This window comes from Bubalus kerabau, chromosome X (genome assembly GCF_029407905.1).
Source record: "Bubalus kerabau isolate K-KA32 ecotype Philippines breed swamp buffalo chromosome X, PCC_UOA_SB_1v2, whole genome shotgun sequence".
Lineage (NCBI taxonomy): Eukaryota > Metazoa > Chordata > Mammalia > Artiodactyla > Bovidae > Bubalus > Bubalus kerabau.
In genome coordinates this window covers 89388106-89410596 of record NC_073647.1, presented here as the reverse complement: position 1 = coordinate 89410596, position 22491 = coordinate 89388106, and the positions used below count along the sequence as shown (strand labels likewise).

Sequence of the window (22491 nt, the reverse complement as noted above, 5' to 3'; positions counted from 1 at the left end):
CAAGACATGGAAGCAACCTAAACCATTCACTGACAGATGAATGGATAAAGATGTCTCTCTCTCTCTCACACACACACACACACACACACAGGAATATTATTCAGCCATAAAAAGAATGAAGTAATGCCATTTGCAACAACATGGAAGGAGCTAGAGATTATCCTAAGTGAACTAAGCCAGGCAGAGAAAGACAAGTATGTATCACTTATTTGTGGAATCTAAAAAAAAAAAAGGATACAAATGAACTTATTTACAAAACAGAAAGAGACTCAAAGACTTAAAACACAAACTTATGTTTACCAAAGTAGAAACGGGGACCAGGGAAGGGATAAATTAGGAGACTGGGTTTAACATATATACATAACTATATACAAAATAGGTAACCAACAAGGATCTACTGTATATCACAGGGAACTATACTCAATATTTTATAATAATCTATCGTACAAGGGAAAAAAATCTGAAAAGGAAAATGTATACGTGTGTGTGTGTGTGTGCACGCGCGAGCATATGTGTGTGTGTGTGTGTGTGTATGTGTGTATATCTCAATCACTACTCTGTGCACCTGAAACTAATATTGTAAATCAACTATACTTCAATAAAAAATAAATAAAAACTCTGACATACACCCAAATATCCACATTTCAGAACTATGTGCCTATTTTTCTTCTCATAGCATTGATCACTGTTATACTTTACATTTTATGTATTTATTGGTGGTGGTTTAGATGCTAAGTCATGTCCGACTCTTGTGACCCCAAGGACTGTAGCCTGCCAGGCTCCTCTGTTCATGGGATTCTCCAGGCAGGAATACTGGAGTGGGTTGCCATTTCCTTCTCCATATGTCTTTATTAATACCTTCTTTATCATCTGTCTCTCCCCACTCACACTGCAATGGAAGCTTCGAAAGAGCAGGGCCTTTTGTCTGCTTTGTGTGTTGCTGTAACCCCAGGATGTTGAACAGTGCCTGGCACATAATAGGTACAGAATACATTTTGGGGAAGTGAATGAAAGTCAGCTTCTTCCCTCCCTCCTCTTATCCTATGAATAGAAGGTTTAAACTGTGTTTTCACTCACTTCTTTCATAATTTCTAAAAGCTAGGAATAACTCAGGCTCTTTAAGACAGATTAGATGCACACACACCCACCTTCTGCCTAATTTTAAAAAATTCCAACCTAGATCTAGGCATTAAATAGTCACCAGCCTGACTTCACATCCTTGTTTGGAATTAAGGAACCGTGAATTAATTTGTTCTCACTTTTAACTAAATTAAGGGCAAATGTCGCAAGTTCAGAAACACTGCCCCTGATCTGGTAGTGGAAGGACTTTTTCCTTAGTTGGTAGGAGGGGAAGGAATGCCTTTTAAAAATGCCAGCCGTCAGATTAAAATGCCTTTGTTTTTGATGATTTACATAAAAATTGTGCTCAACCTATTTTCAAAATTGCCATGTTTAATTGACATTGAAAGCAATAATAAAAGTCAAATTTTTATTAAAAAAATAGTACTTGGCATAAAAAACACTCAATAAACATTTGTTACTGTTCTTTATTATTCTTAAATCAAAAGTTTAGCTGATAATAACTAGGTGAACCATACTCCTATATACCTTGTACTCACAACAGCAGTGGACCTTGTTAAAAATACAGGTCCAACACTCTGAAATTGATTTAGTATGTCTTGACCATTGGCTTAAAAAAAAATATATTTATTTTTGGTTGCACTAGCCACTGCCTGCCTGTGGGCTTTTCTCTAGTTGTGGTAAGCCTGGGCTACTCTCTAGTTGTGGTGCACAGGCTTCTCATTGTAGTGGCTTCTCTTGTTGCAAAGCACAGGCCATAGGCACCCAGGCTTCAGTAGTTGTGGTTTGTGGGCCCTAGAGCGCATGGGCCTAGCTGCCTGAGGCATGTGTAATCTTCCCGACGAGGGATCCAACCAGTGTCGCCTTCATTGCAAGGCAGATTCTTATCCAATGTATTACCAGGGAAGTCTGACCATTGGCTTTTTTCTGGTGGTGGTGGAGTTGGGGAGAGATGTGCCACATGGCAGGTGGAATCACAGTTTACCCACCAGGGATCGAACCTGTACCCCTACAGTGGAAGTACAGAGTCTTAACCGCTGGACCACCAGGGAAGTCCCTGATTCAGTCAGTCTTGGATAAGCCAGGAATCTGCATTTTTATCAAGCTCTCAGGCGATTCTGATGCAGGTTAGTTCAAGGCATGTCAACCACTGCCTTAGCTTACTTTTAGGACAAAAATGTATTTGTTCATTGTCACACTTTTATTGAATACATGCTATGTGCTAGGTATTATGCCAGGTACTGGGGATACAGTGATAAAGATACACTGATACAATCCCTGCCCACATAGGCTAGTAAGAAGCACACAACCTAGAGAGAACAGATGTATCTTTTAACTTGTATATAAATCCAAAGAGCTTATACCACTTAATTCACATTTACTAAATACAAACCTGGCATTTTCAATTTCAGAATTTCCATGATCCATAGTGTTAGTGTACAGCCCCCCATTCGTGCCCGACTCTTTGCGACCCCATGGACTGCAGCCCACCAGGCTCCTCTGTCCATGGATTTTCCAGGCAAGGATACTGGAGTGGGTTGCCATTTCCTTCTCCAGGAGATCTTCCCAACCCAGGGATCGAACCCAGGTCTCCTGTACTGCAGGCAGATTCTTTACTGATTGAGCTACAGGGAAGCCCATAGTGGTAGGTATTTCTAGTGCTTCAAAAGGAGACATTTCTGGAACTTTGCCCCCAATCCCCACCCTCCACTTCCAATGGAATTTCACATTCCACCCTCAACTGTGCCAGTAAGTTGTTGATGTTTCCATTTGCAGTGATTTGTAAGACAGCTTGCTAGAGTAGGGAGGTTGCCATTTAGGGACATCATTGGTATCACGATCTCTTTAATCCAAATGTTTCCCCTAAAATGCTGGTTGACTTTAGCTCCTTAGTTTTTCTTGTGTTATAAGGTGATAAAATCAAAGAAGGATACAAAGCAGCACTGTTTTGTGTTTTTTTTTAAATGATCGGTCTATTAACATGTATTTATTTTGTAGTCTGTATTAATAAAAGAATACTAGAAACATCCTTTCATTTTTAAAAATTACTATTACACTGGTGTCACAGCTGCTATAAGGTAGACAATTCCTTTAAAGTTGTATGTATTATTTAGGGGGGGAAATCCTTGAGTGTTAGAGTAATAGTTTGTAGTCAAATGCATGATAACATCATGGGAAGTGATTATCAGTGTTTAGTAATTAAATATTATCATATAATCTCTTGATTATAACTGATCTCTAGGAGAGTGACTCAAATACTCAAATACTCATCTCTTCTGCAGTCTAGCTGAGATTATTGCCTCTGATCTCTAAATGTTTTTAGTCTTCTACTGATCTGTCATATGTCAAGCTAAATCTTCTAAGGATCAAAATCTCATATGACTCCTCCAAAATTCCAAAAATTTAAGTCTATACTTGTTTCAGAAAAATGAACCAGTATAATGGCATTATTAATGACAATTATAGAAACAAAAATAGCAGCTAACATTTGAGTGCTTACTATGTGCTAGGGAGAGAGCTTTATGTGGATTATCTCTTCTGTGAGACATGTACTACTATTTTCTTACTTTCTTAAGGGAAGCAGGGCTTGGAAAACATATGCGGCTTGCCTAAAATTACACCCAAAAAGGGTGATTGGCACATTTCTTGCAAAAGGGATGGGGCTTAAACCATTTGCTTTTTTTACTGGGAATCAACTATCCCAGCAAACACTGAGTGGGAGACTCTTACAATCTACAAATAAATGGTAAAATTACAACAACTTTTCTATAGTTTATTATGATTTTTGGTGGTCTGTTCTTATGCAGATGAATAATAATCATTTTATGCCAGTGAATACAAATATAGAGAAAATATTAAAATTTGCTGTATTAAATAATAAACATACTACACTTGTGATCAAAGAGGCAGCAAAGTAGGAAATAATGACATCAAACCTCATATATGCGCTAATTATGAACATGGCTCCTTAGAGGTATGTGCACGTGTGCTAAGTTGCTTCAGTTGTGTCTGACTCTTTGCAAACCTATGGACTGTAGCCCACAAGGCTCCTCTGTCCATGAGATTCTCCAGGAAACAACACTGGAGTGGGCTGCCATGATGCCCTCCTCCAGGGGCTCTTCCCCACCCAGGGATCAAACCTGCATCTCATTATGTCTCCTGCATTGGCAGGCGGCTTCTTTACCACTAGTGCCACCTGGGAAGATCCCATAGAGGTACATGTCAACAAAAACTGCATTCATGTGCATACATGTGGTTAATATTCTACAGGTTACTAATACTTGCTCTACAATTAAATGGGTCCTTTTGAACCTTTATTCTCAAAGGGTAAATGCAAGCAAGTTCCTGAAATCAGTTAATTAGCTATTTTATCCTTCACATCAAATTATTTTAATGCAGTGTATTTCTCTCTAATGTTAGGAATGACTAAGGTAAAACCTTATATTACCATCTGCTGGCTGATAAAATTGCACAATAACATCTCTGTTCAGAAAACTATGCTTTGAGGTATTAAAACTTGAATAAAGGACTAAAGACAAAGGGAGAAAATTGTATACAACACCAGCGTAGAGGAAGTAAAGCCTCACTTTCAGTACTTTAAATCCCCATTTCATTTTCCCTATAATTATCAACATGCAGTCCATATTTAAAAAGACATAGGTAGCAAATGCTGAAAAAGGGAAGTGCAAAAAAATTTCTATGCCAGTTTTACTGTCTTTTGTTTTCTTAATAAAGGGTACAGAGCTTAGGCTGTATACCCACTGAAGAATATTATGAAATATGGCCTTAATCAAGATTTTTAACCTCTGATATCTATATAATTCATAAGTTTATTACCAGGAAAAGGTACTTTCCCCTAATACAATTTACATAAACATTTACAGAGGTCAGATATTACTTTGATATTCAAAAAACAAACAGTTAAGAATCAATCAACACAACATTGTAAAACTATTTTCCTCTAGTTAAAAAATAAATTAAAAAAAGAGAATCAGTGAACAAATCTTTATCACTAGAAATTTGTGTTAAAGGATTTATAAGTTTAGATCATTATGAAGTTGCAAAATGTCTGAGGAACACTATTACTCTGAACAACTTAAGAAATGCATTGGTAGACATGATACAGTAGACTCTAAAACAATATATTTTAAAAATGGTTCCACAGAACTACAAGACCATTATATTTCAAAAAGGAAAAAGCAGCAGCACCAACAACAGCAATAAATCAATCAGGGTATTTAACAGAATATAATCCATTGGATGAGGTGATGAATAGAACTGACTAAGATAGCTGATTGAATACAGAACTGAAGACATGAATTAAAGCTCTAATTTTCCTCCTTTCACACACCTACTTCATTTCATTTTTACTGCTTGCAAAAGTTAAGGCAAATTCTAACACTGATTTTCAATGATATATGGATCAATACGGAATGATAAAAATACAGTTAAATATCACTATAAAGGTTGACTAGAGTTTCAAAAAAGACCATATAAAAGTATTAATACTGTTTTATTCACTATAGATGAAAGGAGAAAATACAGTTCTTGCCGTTGAAGAACTGCAGAGATAAAAAGACAAGAAAAAATCTGGTGGTTAATAAACTGAAATAGTAAATCTAATTAGAAAGTGAAGAAGTAAAAGAAAGAAAACAAGAACAGAAATACAGAAAAGGAGTTATTATTGACTTTAAGAGGAAGTGATGAGGCAGAAAGAGATGTAATAATCCCATATCAAGTAAGTTGAAAGTGACCACTTACAGAACTATCAAAGGACAAAGAAGTTAAAAAGGCATGCAATTTAATCATTAGTTAGATAATAGCAATTTGAAGGGGAAATGAAAATGTATCATCTTTAGCAGTCTTTCATCCTAAAAAAAAAAAATTATATATATATATATATATATATAAAGACAAGTGTTTGCAATTGTACTATAATATAGTAGGAACCAACTTTGAAATGTCTTTAATAAGAGCAGGTTCAAACACTACTGCAAACATAAAAAACACCTACTTGTACCCAGTTCAGAGAGGACTAATTTTCAAAATCCTTTTAAAGGAAATGAAAACCAAACAGTACTGCACAAAGTTAAATGAAATTCACAATACATGCCCACAGAACAAAGTTAACATTTCGTTAAGGAGAAACAGGACTTCCTTGGTGGTGCAGTGGATAAGAATCCGCCTGCCAAGGCCAGGGCCACAGGTTCAATCCCTGGTCTGGGAAAATTCCACATGCTGCCGAGCAACTAAAGGCCTGTGCACTGCAACTACTGAAGCCCACAAGCCTAGAGTCTGTGCTCCACAACAAGAGAAGCCATTGCAACGAGAAGTCTGTACTCCAAACAAAAAGCAGCCCCCTCTCCCAGCAACTAGAGAAAGTTCACGCAAAGCAGCAAAGACCCAGTGCAGCCCAAAAAGTTATTAAAAAAAAGTTAAGGAGGAACCCTTGATGAGGGTGAAAGAAGGGAGTCAAAAAGCTAAGATTCAACATACATCATACTAAGATCATGGCATCCAGTCCCATCGCATGCATGTGTGCTCAGTCACTTCAGTCACGTCCGGATCTTTGCAACGCTATGGACTGTAGCCCATCAGGCTCCTCTGTGCATAGGATTCTCCAGGCAAGAATACTGGAGTGGGTTGCTGTGCCCTCCTCCTCTCTCATCTGGATCACTGCACAGTAACAAGTATCTTAACATCCATTTTGTTTTCTTTTTCTAAAATTTATTTGTTTTTAATTGGAGGACAACTGCTTTACAATGTTGTGTTGGTTTCTGCCATGCCTCAACATGAATCAGCCATAGGTATACACATGCCCCCTCCCTCTTGAACCTCCCTCCCACTGCCCACCCCATCCCGCTGATCTAGGTTGTCACAGAGCACCAGGCTGGTCTCCATGTGCTATACCACAACTTCCCATTAGCTATCTATTTTACACATTAACATTCATTTTCTTTTCTCCTATCCATCCTGCACACTGACACCCAAAATGATTTTTCTTAAATGAAAATTTGATGTTGGTCTTTTGTTTAGAATCATTAAATAGACCCCACAGCCTGTAACACAATGTCCAAACTCTCTTAACTTCAATGATCTGAGTCCCATCCTCCTTTCCAGTCTTTTCTCTCACCTCTTCCCATGACCACCCTTACTTTATACTACTCTCTCTTTACACTCCATTTATTTTTAACTACCTGATGTTCCTGAAATTTGCAATGCTGTTTTATGCACGTATTTGTTTTTTCCTGCTCATCCTCTTGAAGGGCCTTCATCTTTTGCCCTCACAGCAATGCAAACAGCTACCACATCTATCTTCAATATCAGTTGAAGTCCTCCTAATGTCAACTCCCCATCCCCAACTTTTCCCAAAAAGAACTGAATATTCCATCCTTTGAAATGGATGGTACAGGGTGCCTATACAGATTTCTATTACAGGATCCATAATTTTTATTGTGAAAGTGAAGTCACTCATTCGTGTCTGACTCTCTGCGACCCCATGGACTCCTCTGTCCATGGGATTTTCCAGGCAAGAATACTGGAGTGGGTTGCCATTTCCTTCTCCAGGGGATCTTTCCCACCCAGGGATCGAACCCAAGTCTCCTGCATTGCAGGCAGACACTTTACCGTCTAAGCCACCAGGGAAGCCCCAATATATAAATAAATACATATATATTTATTATATGTGTATAATATATAAATATATATTTATTATATATAATAAATATATATGTGTATACAATATATAATAAATAAACATTTTCTTTATTGTGAAGATATGCTTATTAGGGGCTTCCTGGGGGCTCAGGAGTAAAGAATGAGACTGCAATGCAGGAGATGAGGGTTCTATCCCTGGGTCGGGAAAGATCCCCTGGAGAAAGAAATGGCGACCCACTCCAGAATTCTTGCCTGGGAAGTCCCATGGGCAGAAGAGCCTGGTGGGCTATAGTTCATGGGGCTGCAAAGACAGTCAGACATGACTCAGTGACTAAACAAACAAAAAAATGCTTATTAGACTGTAGGCTCCTTGGGAGCAGGAACCTAGTCTTAATTATCAATGTATCCTTACTAACCAGCATAATGATTGGAATGTTGCAGATACTTTGCAAAGATTTTAACTAATTAATGAATAAGCTTCATTATTTTGGTTAAAGCTTTTTCACAGTCTACCAAAAGCTACAATCGATCATCAGTAACTGAGTCCCATCATTTACCTGAAATGTCTGTTTAACTCAACAATCATCACCCTATTATACGTCCTCATCCTGCATTTTAATGCCACACTGACTTTCCAAAAGCCCACATTCATCATATAAAACCCCATCCATGAACTTATAGTGAATGATATTTTAAATCCAAATGCCTCTGTTTGCCTTTAATGGTTCTCCATAAGCTGGCCCTACCTTTATCTATGCAATTTCAACTCATCTGGTCAATTTCTTCATCATATCTTGAGTCTGGCACTTAAATTCTTACCTTTATTTTAACCCCAACTGTTTCATCCTACATTCATAACTTATTCTTACCTAATGCAATTAAATATTAACCATCATTTATAGGCCAATCAGTCTAATTTTTTTTCCATTAAACTTTACCCAAATGCTTTCCCCTTCATTTTTAAACCAAATACATTCAGTACCAGTCACATTAGCACTTTTGCTTTTAAGAATGTAACTTTTTCTCCCCAAGTAGACTATCATTTTCTTCAGGTAAATCACATATACATCTTATTATATTTCCTTTCAGATCTCTGACAAGTCTTAGTTACTGTGATAGCAAGCCATCATAATATGGTACAGTTTTAAAAAACTTTTCCAAAGCTTTTTTTAAACTAAAATACATCCTCTCTTTTTTTATTTTGATTTTTTATTATTTATTTATTATTATTTTTATTTACTTTACAATATTTTATTGGTTTATACTAATGCATATATATGGAATTTAGAAAGATGGCAACAATAACCCTGTATACGAGACAGCAAAAGAGAACTGATGTATAGAACAGTGTTTTGGACTCTGTGGGAGAGGGAGAGGGTGGGATGATTTGGGAGAATGGAATTGAAACATGTATAATATCATATATGAAATGAGTCACCAGTCCAGGTTCGATGCAAGATACTGGATGCTCGGGGCTGGTGCACTGGGACCACCCAGAGGGATGGTACGGGGAGGGAGGAGGGTTCAGGATGGGGAGCACATCTATACCTGTGGTGGATTCATGTTGATAACTAATACAATATTGTAAAGTTAAAAAATTAAAAAAAAATAAAGTAGCATTACTTTTTTTTCTTGGGCAAAGGGTCATACCAAAACAAAACACAGTAAGTAAAATGTAGATGAAAAAACGTGATACCTTTCACAACTCAGTGTGCCAAATTATAAAACAGATAGTTTCTTTCCAGATATCCTGTAACAATTAAATAGCATTTCTTTCTTGTCTTGTTCTTTTAAATACACCCTCCCCATGTACTTCAAAGTCATCAAATTATCAGTAAATGTTTATCAAATTAAACAGATTTCCTACAATCAGAAATTTAACACATAACAAATAACTTCAAAGCAACTATCCCTTTACAAATTGGTATGGTGGCTTCCTACGAGAAATACTGCTAATCATGGGCTATTTCTCAAAAAAATTGAAGTTTAAGTTAAGTGTAATTTTAGGGGAAATGCTAATTAAACATGAAGTCAACTGAAAAGGGAAACTTCACTATCTTTAAAACTATAAACATAAATATGTGCAAGTCCTTAAAAGAATACTCTTTGTCACACAAAATTACATACCTGACAGAAAAGGGATATAAGTTAAATAAAACAAGGCAAGTACACACTATGCAATTTTATTTTAAGTAAAGGTATATGTACCAATATGGAAAGATCTGCAAGAAACATCTAGGTGAAAAGAGCAAGCTGCAAAAGAGTGTGTATGGTATGAGTCCATTTGAGTTTGTGTGTTTTTAAAGATATACAAACCTGTTTGTACACAGAAAAATTTCCAAAGACTATTCAAGATCCCTACTCACATTCTGTTATATAATTAACAAAGGAAGCCAAACTGCTATCAATTTAATATTCTATAACATGGAAATTGAAATGATTCTTTAAAGTACTAAAACAATGATAGATTTAACCTTCATGTGGCCCTAAGCGAAGTGAAGTCAAGTCAAAGTCGCTCAGTAGTGTCCCACTCTTTGCAACCCATGGACTGTAGCCTGCCAGGTTCCTCTGTCCATGGAATTCTCCAGGCAAGAATACTCGAGTGGGTTGCCATTTCCTTCTCCAGGGGACCTATCTGACCCAGGGACTGAACCTAGGTCTCCTGCATTGCAGGCGGACTTGTTACCATCTGAGTCACCAGGGAAGCCCATGAGGCCCTAAGCTATTATCAAAGAGATTTGATAAAGACTGTCATAAAAACTCTTTCCTAAATGCTCCATCAGTGAACTTTAAGTGGAAAAACAGCTCACTGATTAGAAAAACAAGATATTGGGACTACCCTGGCAGTCCAGTGGTTAAGACTCCATGCTCCCACTGCAGGGGGCATGGGTTCGATCCCTGGTTGGGGAACTAAGGTCCCACATGCTATACAACTCGGCCATTCAAAAAAAAAGGATAAAAACAAAATATTTGTTAATATAGACAAAGGTCACTAAAATTTTCCTAAATGCTTAATATTCATGTTATTTTAACTGACATATATACACTGAGAATTAACTGAAGAAATCACTGATTTATATTAACATTCGAAATATTTATTCCTATTACCTTTTTAGGAATAGGAAACTGGTCAAGTCATATGAAGAACTAAGATACTGTTGAGTATTATTATTTTTTTTTTTTTACAAATGATTGAAGTGACTTTCGTAAAGTGACACTGTAACCTGTTAGCTGCTTTCCCAATTCTCTTAACAGCTATATGGAACTTTACATGCTTAAATTTGAAACCAAGACAATAGGAAAAGAACCTCCCCTAATAATCCCCCCTAAAATTATGTTTCAGATAATCAGAATAGGTTAAAATACATATATATACACATATGGTTTTCTCTTATGTATAATAGGCTCTTATCCAAAAACAATGGACCAGAAGAGAGATGTAGATACTGTTCCTGGCTTTGTCACTTATTAGCTGAAAACTAGGCAAGTCACTGAATACCTCTGACACTAAGTTTCTCCATCTATAAAATGAGAGAGGTCTCTTTTCCAAGTACGAAAGTCTTGTGTTATGACAGTGAAAAATATCAAGTAAGAGACACTTATTTGCTGATTCTTAATTGCTATATGACAACAAAAAATGCTAAGGAAGAGACAATTAAATCTCATATACAATTATTAAAATTATGTATGTCCGCTACTGAAGATTATTAAAAGAGAACCATACTATGTCTTTAAGGTTTCTACTCAGAAATCCTTTTCTGCAGGGCTGAATTTTTTATTTGGCATAAAATATGTATTTCAGATTACACTATCTTTTGTGGTACTATGTGGAGAACTGATCTCTCATTTAAATACAATTTTATTCTCTGAAAAATTCTGAAATATAGCCTTAGTCAGATGAATAACTTTCATAGTAGTAATAAAATTTCCTTGATCTATATTAATTCCTAGATCTATATTATCTATTTTTTTTAAGTTAATATTCTAAGATGTTTACCTTTGGCAGCATGGGAGTATCCCTTTTCTTCTTCTTTTCTGAATTAGGGTCGTCTAACAAGTCTGGCTCAAAGGTATAAAGTTCAGTCAGCTCATTCATGGTAAAATGACGTTCAACTTGCTGTTGATCAACAACTCGAAAAGACAGTGACTGCTTAGTTACTTGCCGATCATAAATCTTATCTTCCATGGTTCCCTTCATAAAAAAGAATGAACAATACACAAATTTTGTAAACATGAAACTTAATCAAGAAGAAATATAGTTATTGGTTTATATGAAATAGCAAAACTTGATAGCAACATACTGCCATGAAGCAAATTTTATGAGCAATGTTGCTTAATTCATGAGATTTTTTTTTTCTGTTCAGAGTAGTTTATGTTGATGAGAAATAAAACTTTATTACTGGTAATCATCCTAAAATTTCTGACCAATATGCATTCATGTATTGCTTTATGTATTTCTGTACTTGGTGAAAGAATGAGAGCAGTCAGATACCAAGCTAAACAGAATAAGAGTACATGAAATCAAATTTCAGGGGGTTATTGATGTAAGAATCCAACAGGGCAGTTTAATTCTTATTCAGTGGAATATAACACGCTCTCAACAATCACTATAAACTGACTTTATGTAAAGTCTTACTTTCTATAACTTTAGGACAAAAAATTAATAACTACAATGCCATATCTATTATATATTCTATATAATATTCTGAAGTAGAATGTAAAGGAGCTCTTAATTTAAATAACAGGAAAAAGTTTACAGTGTAGTTTACCAACAATATTATGTACTCTTATGTATGACCAAAGATCTATCAATAAAACCCAGTCTCTAGTTAAGAAGCCCAGATTTGGAGGATGGTAGAGAAGGTGGCATCTGTTCCCAAAGAAGATGTAACAGTTAAAAGGACAACTTGATTCTATAAACCTGAATAACACTGAACTACATCCACTTCTTTGATTTCATTTCCTTTCCTTAAATTTCAGTTTCTGTTTCTTAATACCTGAGTTTATATTTAAAGGAAATTAATATTCTTGACTACAAATATTAATTCATCTCAATCTAAGAAATTTAGAGACCTGGACAAACTACAAAATAGAAAATCATGAGAGGTCAAAATTAACTTATATTGTTTAAGAACAGGAATGATATTTTCAACTTTGTTTGCCTCTCTACAATGCATGTATAGTCTGAATTTCAAAAATATTGTCAGTTTCACCCAATCTTTCAATATGAAAAAGAGAATATAAATTACAAGCCTACCTGAGCTAAGAACCTATATACATAGACAGGTTTAGTTTGTCCAAAGCGATAAACTCTGAATATACTCTGGATGTCATAAGATGGATTCCAAGAAGCATCAAATATAATCACTCGATTAGCAGCTACCAGATTAATTCCAAGAGATCCTGCTTTGGTAGAAATGATAAATAATCGTCCTCTGAAAATGAAAACACAGAATAAACATTTAGAGATGAGTAATTAACACATATTTTATTTATGACATGACTTTTTAATCCTAAGGCAGTTTTTTGAACATTCATGAGTTCAGAGAATTCATTACTTGCTTACTGAAGAAAAGGACAAGTCTAAGGAGTTGGAGTTACGATTTATATGCCCCAAAAGAATTGTAATGCTGTAACATCAGATAGTCTGATATAGGAATAAAGATAAATATGGAAATCACATGTTTACAATGTATTCAAGAAATTTATTTATAGATTTCTCAGTAAATGTAGAAAATTTATGTATAATTCAAAAAATGTGTTCAGTGCTGGAGCAGCCATTGAAGAGATACCCCACGTCCAAGGTAGGAGAAAGCCAAGTAAGACGGTAGGTGTTTCAAGAGGGCATCAGAGGGCAGACACACTGAAACCATAATCACAGAAAACTAGCCAATCTGATCACACAGACCACAGCCTTGTCTAACTCAATGAAATTAAGCCATGCCCTGTGGGGCCACCCAAGACGGGCGGGTCATGGTGGAGAGGTCTGGCAGAAAGCGGTCCACTGGAGAAGGGAATGGCAAACCACTTCAGTATTCTTGCCTTGAGAATCCCATGAACAGAATGAAAAGGAAAAATGATAGGATGAAAGAGGAACTCCCCAGGTTGGTAGGTGCCCAATATGCTACTGGAGATCAGTGGAGAAATAACTCCAGAAAGAATGAAGGGATGGAGCCAAAGCAAAAAGAATACCCAGCTGTGGATGTGACTGGTGACAGAAGCAAGGTCCGATGCTGTAAAGGGCAATACTGCATAGGAACCTGGAATGTTAGGTCCACGAATCAAGGCAAATTGGAAGTGGTCAAACAGGAGATGGCAAGAGTGAATGTTGACATTCTAGGAATCAGCGAACTAAAATGGACTGGAATGGGTGAATTTAACTCAGATGACCATCATATCTACTACTGCGAGCAGGAATCCCTTAGAAGAAATGGAGTAGCCATCATGGTCAACAAAAGAGTCCAAAATGCAGTACTTGGATGCAATCTCAAAAATGACAGAATGATCTCTGTTCGTTTCCAAGGCAAACCATTCAATATCACAGTAATCCAAGTCTATGCCCCAACCAGTAATGCTGAAGAAGCGGAAGTTGAATGAGTCTATGAAAACCTACAATACCTTTTAGAACTAACACCCAAAAAAGATGTCCTTTCCTTATAGGGGACTGGAATGCAAAAATAGGAAGTCAAGAAACACCTGGAGTAAAAGCCAAATTTGGCCTTGGAATACGGAATGAAGCAGGGCAAAGGCTAATAGAGTTTTGCCAAGAGAATGCACTGGTCATAGCAGACACCCTCTTCCAACAACACAAGAGAAGAGTCTACACATGGACATCACCAGATGGTCAACACCGAAATCAGACAGATTATACTCTTTGCAGCCAAAGATGGAGAAGCTCTATAGAGTCAGCCAGGAGCTGACTGTGGCTCAGATCATGAACTCCTTATTGCCAAATTCAGACTTAAATTGAAGAAAGTAGGGAAAACCACTAGACCATTCAGGTATGACCTAAATCAAATCCCTTATGATTATACAGTGGAAGTGAGAAATAGATTTAAGGGACTAGATCTGATAGACAGAGTGCCTGATGAACTATGGACGGAGGTTCCTGACATTGTACAGGAGACAGGGATCAAGACCATCCCCATGGAAAAGAAATGCAAAAAAGCAAAACGGCTGTCTGGGGAGGCCTTACAAATAGCTGTGAAAAGAAGAGAGGCAAAGAAGAAAAGGACAGATATAAGCATCTGAATGCAGAGTTCCAAAGAATAGCAAGGAGAGATAAGAAAGCCTTCCTCAGCCATCAATGCAAAGAAATAGAGGGAAACAACAGAATGGGAAAGACTAGAGATCTCTTCAAGAAAATTAGAGATACCAAGGGAACATTTCATGCAAAGATGGGCTCGATAAAGGACAGAAATGGTATGGACCTAACAGAAGCAGAAGATATTAAGAAGAGGTGGCAAAAATACACAGAAGAACTATACAAAAAAGAGCTTCACAACCCAGATAATCACAATGCTGTGATCACTCACCTAGAGCCAGACATCCTGGAGTGTGAAGTCAAGTGGGCCTTAGAACGCATCACTACAAACAAAGCTAGAGGAGGTGATGGAATTCCAGTTGAGCTATTTCAAATCCTGAAAGATGATGCTGTGAAAGTGCTGCACTCAATATGCCAGCAAATTTGGAAAACTCAGCAGTGGCCACAGGACTGGAAATGATCGGTTTTCATTCCAATCCCAAAGAAAGGCAACGCCAAAGAATGCTCAAACTACCGCAAAATTGCACTCATCTCACACGCTAGTAAAGTAATGCTCAAAATTCTCCAAGCCAGGCTTCAGCAATACGTGAACCGTGAAATTCCAGATGTTCAAGCTGGTTTTAGAAAAGGCAGAGGAACCAGAGATCAAATTGCCAACATCCACGGGATCATGGAAAAAGCAAGAGAGTTCCAGAAAAACATCCATTTCTGCTTTATTGACTATGCCAAAGCCTTTGACAGTGTGGATCACAATAAACTGTGGAAAATTCTGAAAGAGATGGGAATACCAGACCACCTGACCTGCCCCTTGAGAAACCTGTATGCAGGTCAGGAAGCAAGTTAGAACTGGACATGGAACAACAGACTGGTTCCAAAAAGGAAAAGGAGTACGTCAAGGCTGTATACTGTCACCCTGCTTATTTAACTTCTATGCAGAGTACATCATGAGAAATGCTGGGCTGGAAGAAGCACAAGCTGGAATCAAGATTGCTGGGAGAAATATCAATAACCTCAGATATGCAGATGACACCAGCCTTATGGCAGAAAGCGAAGAGGAACTAAAGAGCGTCTTGATGAAAGTGAAAGAGGAGAGTGAAAAAGTTGGCTTAAAGCTCAACATTCAGAAAACTAAGATCCTGGCATCTGGTCCCATCACTTCATGGGAAATAGATGGGGAAACACTGGAAACAGTGTCAGACTTTATTTTTTTTGGCTCCAAAATCACTGCAGATGGTGATTGCAGCCATGAAATTAAAAGACACTTACTCCGTGGAAGGAAAGTTATGACCAACCTAGAGAGCATATTCAAAAGCAGAGACATTACTTTGCCAACAAAGGTCCGTCTAGTCAAGGCTATGGTTTTTCCCTTAGTCACGTATGGATGTGAGAGTAGGACTGTGAAGAAAGCTGAGCGCTGAAGAATTGATGCTTTTGAACTGTGGTGTTGGAGAAGACTCTTGAGAGTCCCCTGGACTGCAAGGAGATCCAACCAGTCCATTCTGAAGGAGATCAGCCCTGGGTGTTTTTTGGAAGGAATGATGCTAAAGCTGAAACTCCAGTACTTTGGCCACCTCATGCGAAGAGCTGACTCATTGGAAAAGACTCTGATACTGGGAGGGATTGGCAGCAGGAGGAGAAGGGGATGACAGAGGATGAGATGGCTGGATGGTATCACCGACTCAATGGACGAAATTTTGAGTGAACCCGGGAGTTGTTGATGGACAGGGAGGCCTGGTGTGCTGCGATTCATGGGGTCGCAAAGAGTTGAACATGACTGAACGACTGAACTGAACTGAACTGAGTGTTATGAGCATTAAGTGTATCAGAATGAAGGACACTGCTCAAGGAGCTGAGTGTAGGAGGGGTGGTGATATATAATTACAATTGTTGTTCAGTTGTTGTTAAGTAGCTGTCGTGTCTGACTCTATGGGATCCCACTGACTTCGGTCCACCAGGCTCTTCTGTTGATGGAATTTTCTAGGCTAGAAAACTGGAGTGGGTTGCCATTTCTTTCCCCAGGAGATCTTCCCAGACCAGGGATTGAACCCCCATCTCCTGCATTGGAAGGCAAATTCTTTACCACTGAGTCACCAGGGAAGCCCTGCAATTGCAATATAATGTAACAAATGTAAACAGAAGTTAGATAGATGCAAGGTATAAGGTAACAGGTGCTGTGCTCAACATGTCAGCAAATTTGGAAAACTCAGCAATGGCCACAGGACTGAAAAAATATGTTTGCATTCCAATCCCAAAGAAAGGCAATGCCAAAGAATGTTCAAACTACTGTACAAGTGTGCTCATTTCACATGGTAGCAAGGTAATGCTCAAAATCCTTCAATCTAGGCTTCAGCAGTACCTGAACCAAGAACTTCCAGATGTTCAAGATGGATTTAGAAAAGGCAGAAGAACCAGAGATCAAATTGCCAACAACGGCTGGATCACAGAAAAAGCAAGAGAATTCCAGAAAAACATCTACTTCTGGTTCACTGACTGCACTAAAGCCTTTGATTGTGTGGATCACAACAAACTGTGGAAAACTCTAAAGAGGTGGGAATACTAGACTACCTTACCTGCCTCCTGAGAAACCTGTATGCAGGTCAAGAAGCAACAGTTAGAACTGGACATGGAACAATGAATTGGTTCCAAACTGGGAAAGGAGCACGTCAAGGCTGTGTAGTGTCACCTTGATCATTTAACTTATATGCAGACTACATCAAATGAAATGCTGGGCTAGATTAATTACAAGCTGGAATCAAGATTTCCAGGAGAAATATCAATAACCTCAGGTATGCAGATACTACTACTCTAATGGCAGAAATCAAAGAGGAATTAAAGAGCCTCTTGAGGGTAAAAGAGAGTGAAAAAGCTGGCTTGAAACTTAACATTTAAAACACAGAACATGGCATCTGGTCCTATCACTTCTCTGCAAATAGATGGGGAAAAGGTGGAAACAGTGACATATTTTCCTTGAGCTCAAAAATCACAGAAGACAGTCACTGCAGCCATGAAATTAAAAGACGTGTGTTCCTTGGAAGAAAAGCTATGACAAACCTAGACATCACATTAAGAAGCAGAGCCATCACTTTGCTGACAAATTTCTGTATAATCAAAGCTATGGTTTTTCCAGTAGTCATGTATGGATGTGAGTTGCTGTTGTGTTAATTGCTCAATCGTGTCCGACTCTTTGCAACCCCATGGGCTGTAGCCCACCAGGCTCCTCTGTCCATGGGATTCTCCAGGCAAGGATATTCGAGTGGGTTGCCATGCCCTTCTCACTGGGATCTTCTTGACCTGGGGATTGAACCCAGGCCTCCTCTATTGCGGGCAGACTCTTTACCATCTGAGCCACCAGGAAAGGGTACAGATGTGAGAGTTGGACCATAAAGTAGGCTGAGTGCCAGAGAATTGATGCTTTTGAATTATGGTACTGGAGAAGACACTTGAGAGTCCCCTTGACAAAAAGGAGATCAAACCAGTAAATTCTAAAGGAATTGAACCCTGAATATTCATTAGAAGGACTGATGCTAAAGCTGAAGCTCAAATACTTTTGCCACATGACGGGAAGAGCCCCTGATGCTGGAAAAGACTGAGGGCAGGAGGAAAAGGAGGCGACAGAGGATGAGTTGGTTGGATGGCATCACTGACTCAATGGACATGAGTTTGTGCAAACTCTGGGAAATAGTGAAGAACAGGGAAGCCTGGCATGCTGCCATCCATGGGGTCATAAGTAGTCAGACATGACTACTGAACAACAACAACAAGGTAACAAAAACAGTATCAACAAGACAGGGCTCCAGGAAGAATGTATTCAAGAAAAAAGTAAACAAAATTGATAGATTACCTGCTATACTGGAACAAAAGAATTTATATTTCTGTAGGGAATTTGGGAATGAATTAGCAATAGTCAAAGAAAACTAAGCAAATGATAAAAACAAACCATAACTTCAACAAAAATGAACAGGTGCAGAAAAAAAGGAAAAGTAATCATAGTATTTTAAATGGCTTAACTGTGAATATTTACATAGTCACAACTAAGCAAACACTTCAAACTGATTTAGGCAAATACCAAGGAAAAGGGTATTGAGAAAATGAATGTGGAAAAGTATGTATATGCCTGTGAGTAAATTTCCACCTTAAATTGTAGAAATGATATATGTAAATAGAATAAAAGAGTACATGAAATAAGATTTTATGGCTTTACTGATGTTAACCGGAAGAACTGCTAAGAGTTGAAACTGTTATCTGCAGAGTGTGGAGGTCATGAGTAGGAAGAGGTTGGTCAACAGACTAATTTTTATATATGTAAATATATTAATTTGATGTAAATAAATAGAAATCTAATTTTAAAAGATCATAGATAACATTTTAAAAATATATAAACAAGTTTAAAGAAAAAAAAATTATTCAGTTCTACTCCATAGAAACAACCTCCATTCAAAGCACAGTACACTTCCTATAGGTTTCTTTTTCCAAGTGTATACATTTTTGTCTTATTCAGCCAAGATAATATAGTATCTGTATATACAGTTTATATTATGAGCATTTTCTATAATTTCTTAGTAAACATCAGCCCTGTTAGCTGCATAATATTTCACTAGATGACCATACAATTTGTTTACTGTTGACAGTTGAGAAAACCTCTGGAATATAATGAGCTCTCAACAATCTCCACAAAATGCCATTATACACCAAGCCTTACTTTCTACAATTTCATGACAGAAAATTAGTAACTAAAATTCCATACCTATTATAGGTATAGTATTATAAACCAGAATGCAAAGAAGCTCAAAATTTAACTAATAAGAACAAGCTTATAATTAAGAAAAATTCTGGTACAAGATGAATTACAGTACTAGTCATGTTTTATATCATCTTGGAGCTATCACATGTCTAGGAATATAAACTATAGAAATTATCAGAAATGCAAGAATATATGTTCATCACAGTGTTATTTACAAGGGCATAAGTTTGGGGGAAAAAACGTGTATGACACAGAAGACTAACTTACACTCTGGCTATTCAACATGGTACATTACCATAAAAATCTACAACATAGGGACTTGTCCAGTGGTTAAGATTCCATGCTTCCACTGCAGGGGGCATGGGTTGGATCCCTGGCTGGGGAACTAAAATTCCTGCATGCCATGTGGTGTGGCCCAAAAGAAAGAAAGAAAAAAAAAAAAAACTACAATATTACGTTATGCGGGGCGAAAAAGCAGGATATGGAACTTATTACAGAGAATGAACTGTGCTTTCTTTAATTAGTAGATACACTTAAAAGTTTATGGGCAAATGCTGCTCCAAAATTACTTCAGTTACTTAGATCTATTCCACACCAGCTGAAGGATCAAGCATATAGAACAGTATGGACTATGCAGGTTAAAAAAACATACACATAAGACAAGAAAAAACCGAGGAGAGAACTTCAAAACTCTTTGGTAATCTATCCACTAATGAAGAGTTGAATGGGTGTAATAAGCATGTTTATCAAACTGCTATCAATTCCAAGTGCTGAACTACTCTGGAAATACAAAAGATGAAAAAAAAAATCTGGTAACTGCACTAAAGGAGACCACTAACGCTTGGGGCTGGTGCACTGGGACGACCCAGAGGGATGGAATGGGGAGGGAGGAGGGAGGAGGGTTCAGGATGGGGAACACATGTATACCTGTGGCGGATTAATTTTGATATTTGGCAAATCTAATACAGTTATGTAAAGTTTAAAAATAAAATAAAATTAAAAAAAGAAAAAATTTTAAAAGACATATAAACAATTGTAATACAGTCTAGTTTGCAATAACAGAGGTACTTATTTATATGATAAAGATGTAGTCAGTGACATATTTTGGTTTTTAAAGGCATACAAGTGGGAAGCAAACATGTAATTTTGTCCTCAAAAGAAAAATAAAGAAACAGAGATTCAAGTGACTGAACCAGTATCAAGAATTATTTTACAACTATTTAACCTTTAATATTACTCAGTCTGGAATATGTAAGCCCATACTAAATTAAACTTAACCAGGATATTTTTAGATTTTCTTAGTATTAAGGTACACACTAAGACACAATTAAAATATGAACCATATTTGGATGGTATTGCTATAAACCATTTTTGTATGTTTTTGGTTAAAAACCTGCAAGCATTTCTTTTAGGTATATACCTAAGAGTAGAACTGCTGGATCACACGGTATATATATGGCACTATTAAAGCTGAACAAATAGTTCTCCAAAGTGGTTATTCCAATTTACATTCCTGCCAGCAGAGTATGAGAATTCCAATGTTTCAGATCTTACATAACTCATGGTATTGTCTTTTAATAAAGTATAACATTTAAAAAATAGTTACGGTTCATAAGAATTTGCAAAAGTGGTACAAAGAGTTCCTGTGTACTGGTTCATCCAGCTTTTCCAAATGGCAACATCTTACATAGCTACAATATGTTGTCAAAAACAGGAAACTGCCATGGGTACTGGTACAATACTATGAACTCAATCACAGAGTTTATTTGGATTTCACTGGTTTTTATACGTTTTTTTATTGCTTGGTGTATAGCTCCATGAAATTTTATCACATATGCAGAATCATATAACCATTACCACAAGCAGGAATCAGAACCGTTCCATCACCACCAAAAACCTCCCATATGTTATCCCTTAGTATTTACACTATCCCCTTAACCCTAATCCCTGGCAACCACTAATGGGCTCTTTATCACTATAATTTTCTCACATCAAGAATACCATATGAATGGAATCATATAATATGTAACTTTTTGAGACTGGCATTTTTCACTCAGCGTAATACCCTCAAGATCCATCCAAGTTGTTGTCTGGATCATTACCAACAGTTCATTTCTTTTTACTGCTAGGCAGTATTTCATTATATGGACATATCACAATTTGTTTATCCAGTCACATGTTAAAGGACATTTGGGGTGTTTCCAGTTTTTGGTTATCACAAATAAAGATGTGTATAGGTTTCTATGTGAAAATTTTCACATAGAAAGTTTTCACTTCTCTGGCATAAATTTCCAAGACTGTGACTGCAAGTAATTATTTGATGGTTTAGTTTTAAAAAAAAAAACCTATTTTTCAGGAAGAGTTGTTGTGCCATTTCATTTTCTCACCAGCACTGCAGGAGAAATCCAGTTTCTCTGCAACCTCACCAGCATTTGGCAGTACTACTATTTTTTTTATTTTTGGTTACTTTGATAGATATGAAATGATATCTTGTGATTTTAATTTACATTTCCCTGTTAGCTAGTCATGCTGAACATCTTTTTCTTGTGTTTTTTTCTTTTCTTTTGCCAGATATAGATCCTCTTCAGTGAAGCATAAGTTTAAGTCCTTGACTAATTTTCTAACTGAAAAAACAACTTCTCTTACTGTTACATTTAGATAATTCTTCACATACTCTACATATGAGTTCTTTGTTAGATATGTATTTTCAAATATTTCCTCTAAGTTGGTGACTTGTCTTTTCCTCTTC

At 37.1% G+C, this 22491-nt stretch overlaps 1 protein-coding gene across 10 annotated transcripts in view; it reads right to left on the bottom strand.

Annotated features, from left to right (window-relative positions):
- ATRX (ATRX chromatin remodeler) overlaps positions 1-22491 on the bottom strand; it is a 285555-nt gene that overhangs the window by 26006 nt on the left and 237058 nt on the right. For 9 of the 10 annotated variants that reach the window (XM_055565688.1, XM_055565686.1, XM_055565681.1 and 6 more), the window contains 2 exons: positions 12995-13172; positions 11735-11929 (listed from right to left, as the gene is read on the bottom strand). In XM_055565688.1, the coding sequence (XP_055421663.1) occupies positions 11735-11929; positions 12995-13172 (373 nt within the window). Of the gene's footprint in view, positions 1-6735; positions 6757-11734; positions 11930-12994; positions 13173-22491 lie in introns of those variants that run through there. The other variant, XM_055565691.1, reaches the window with a different exon arrangement.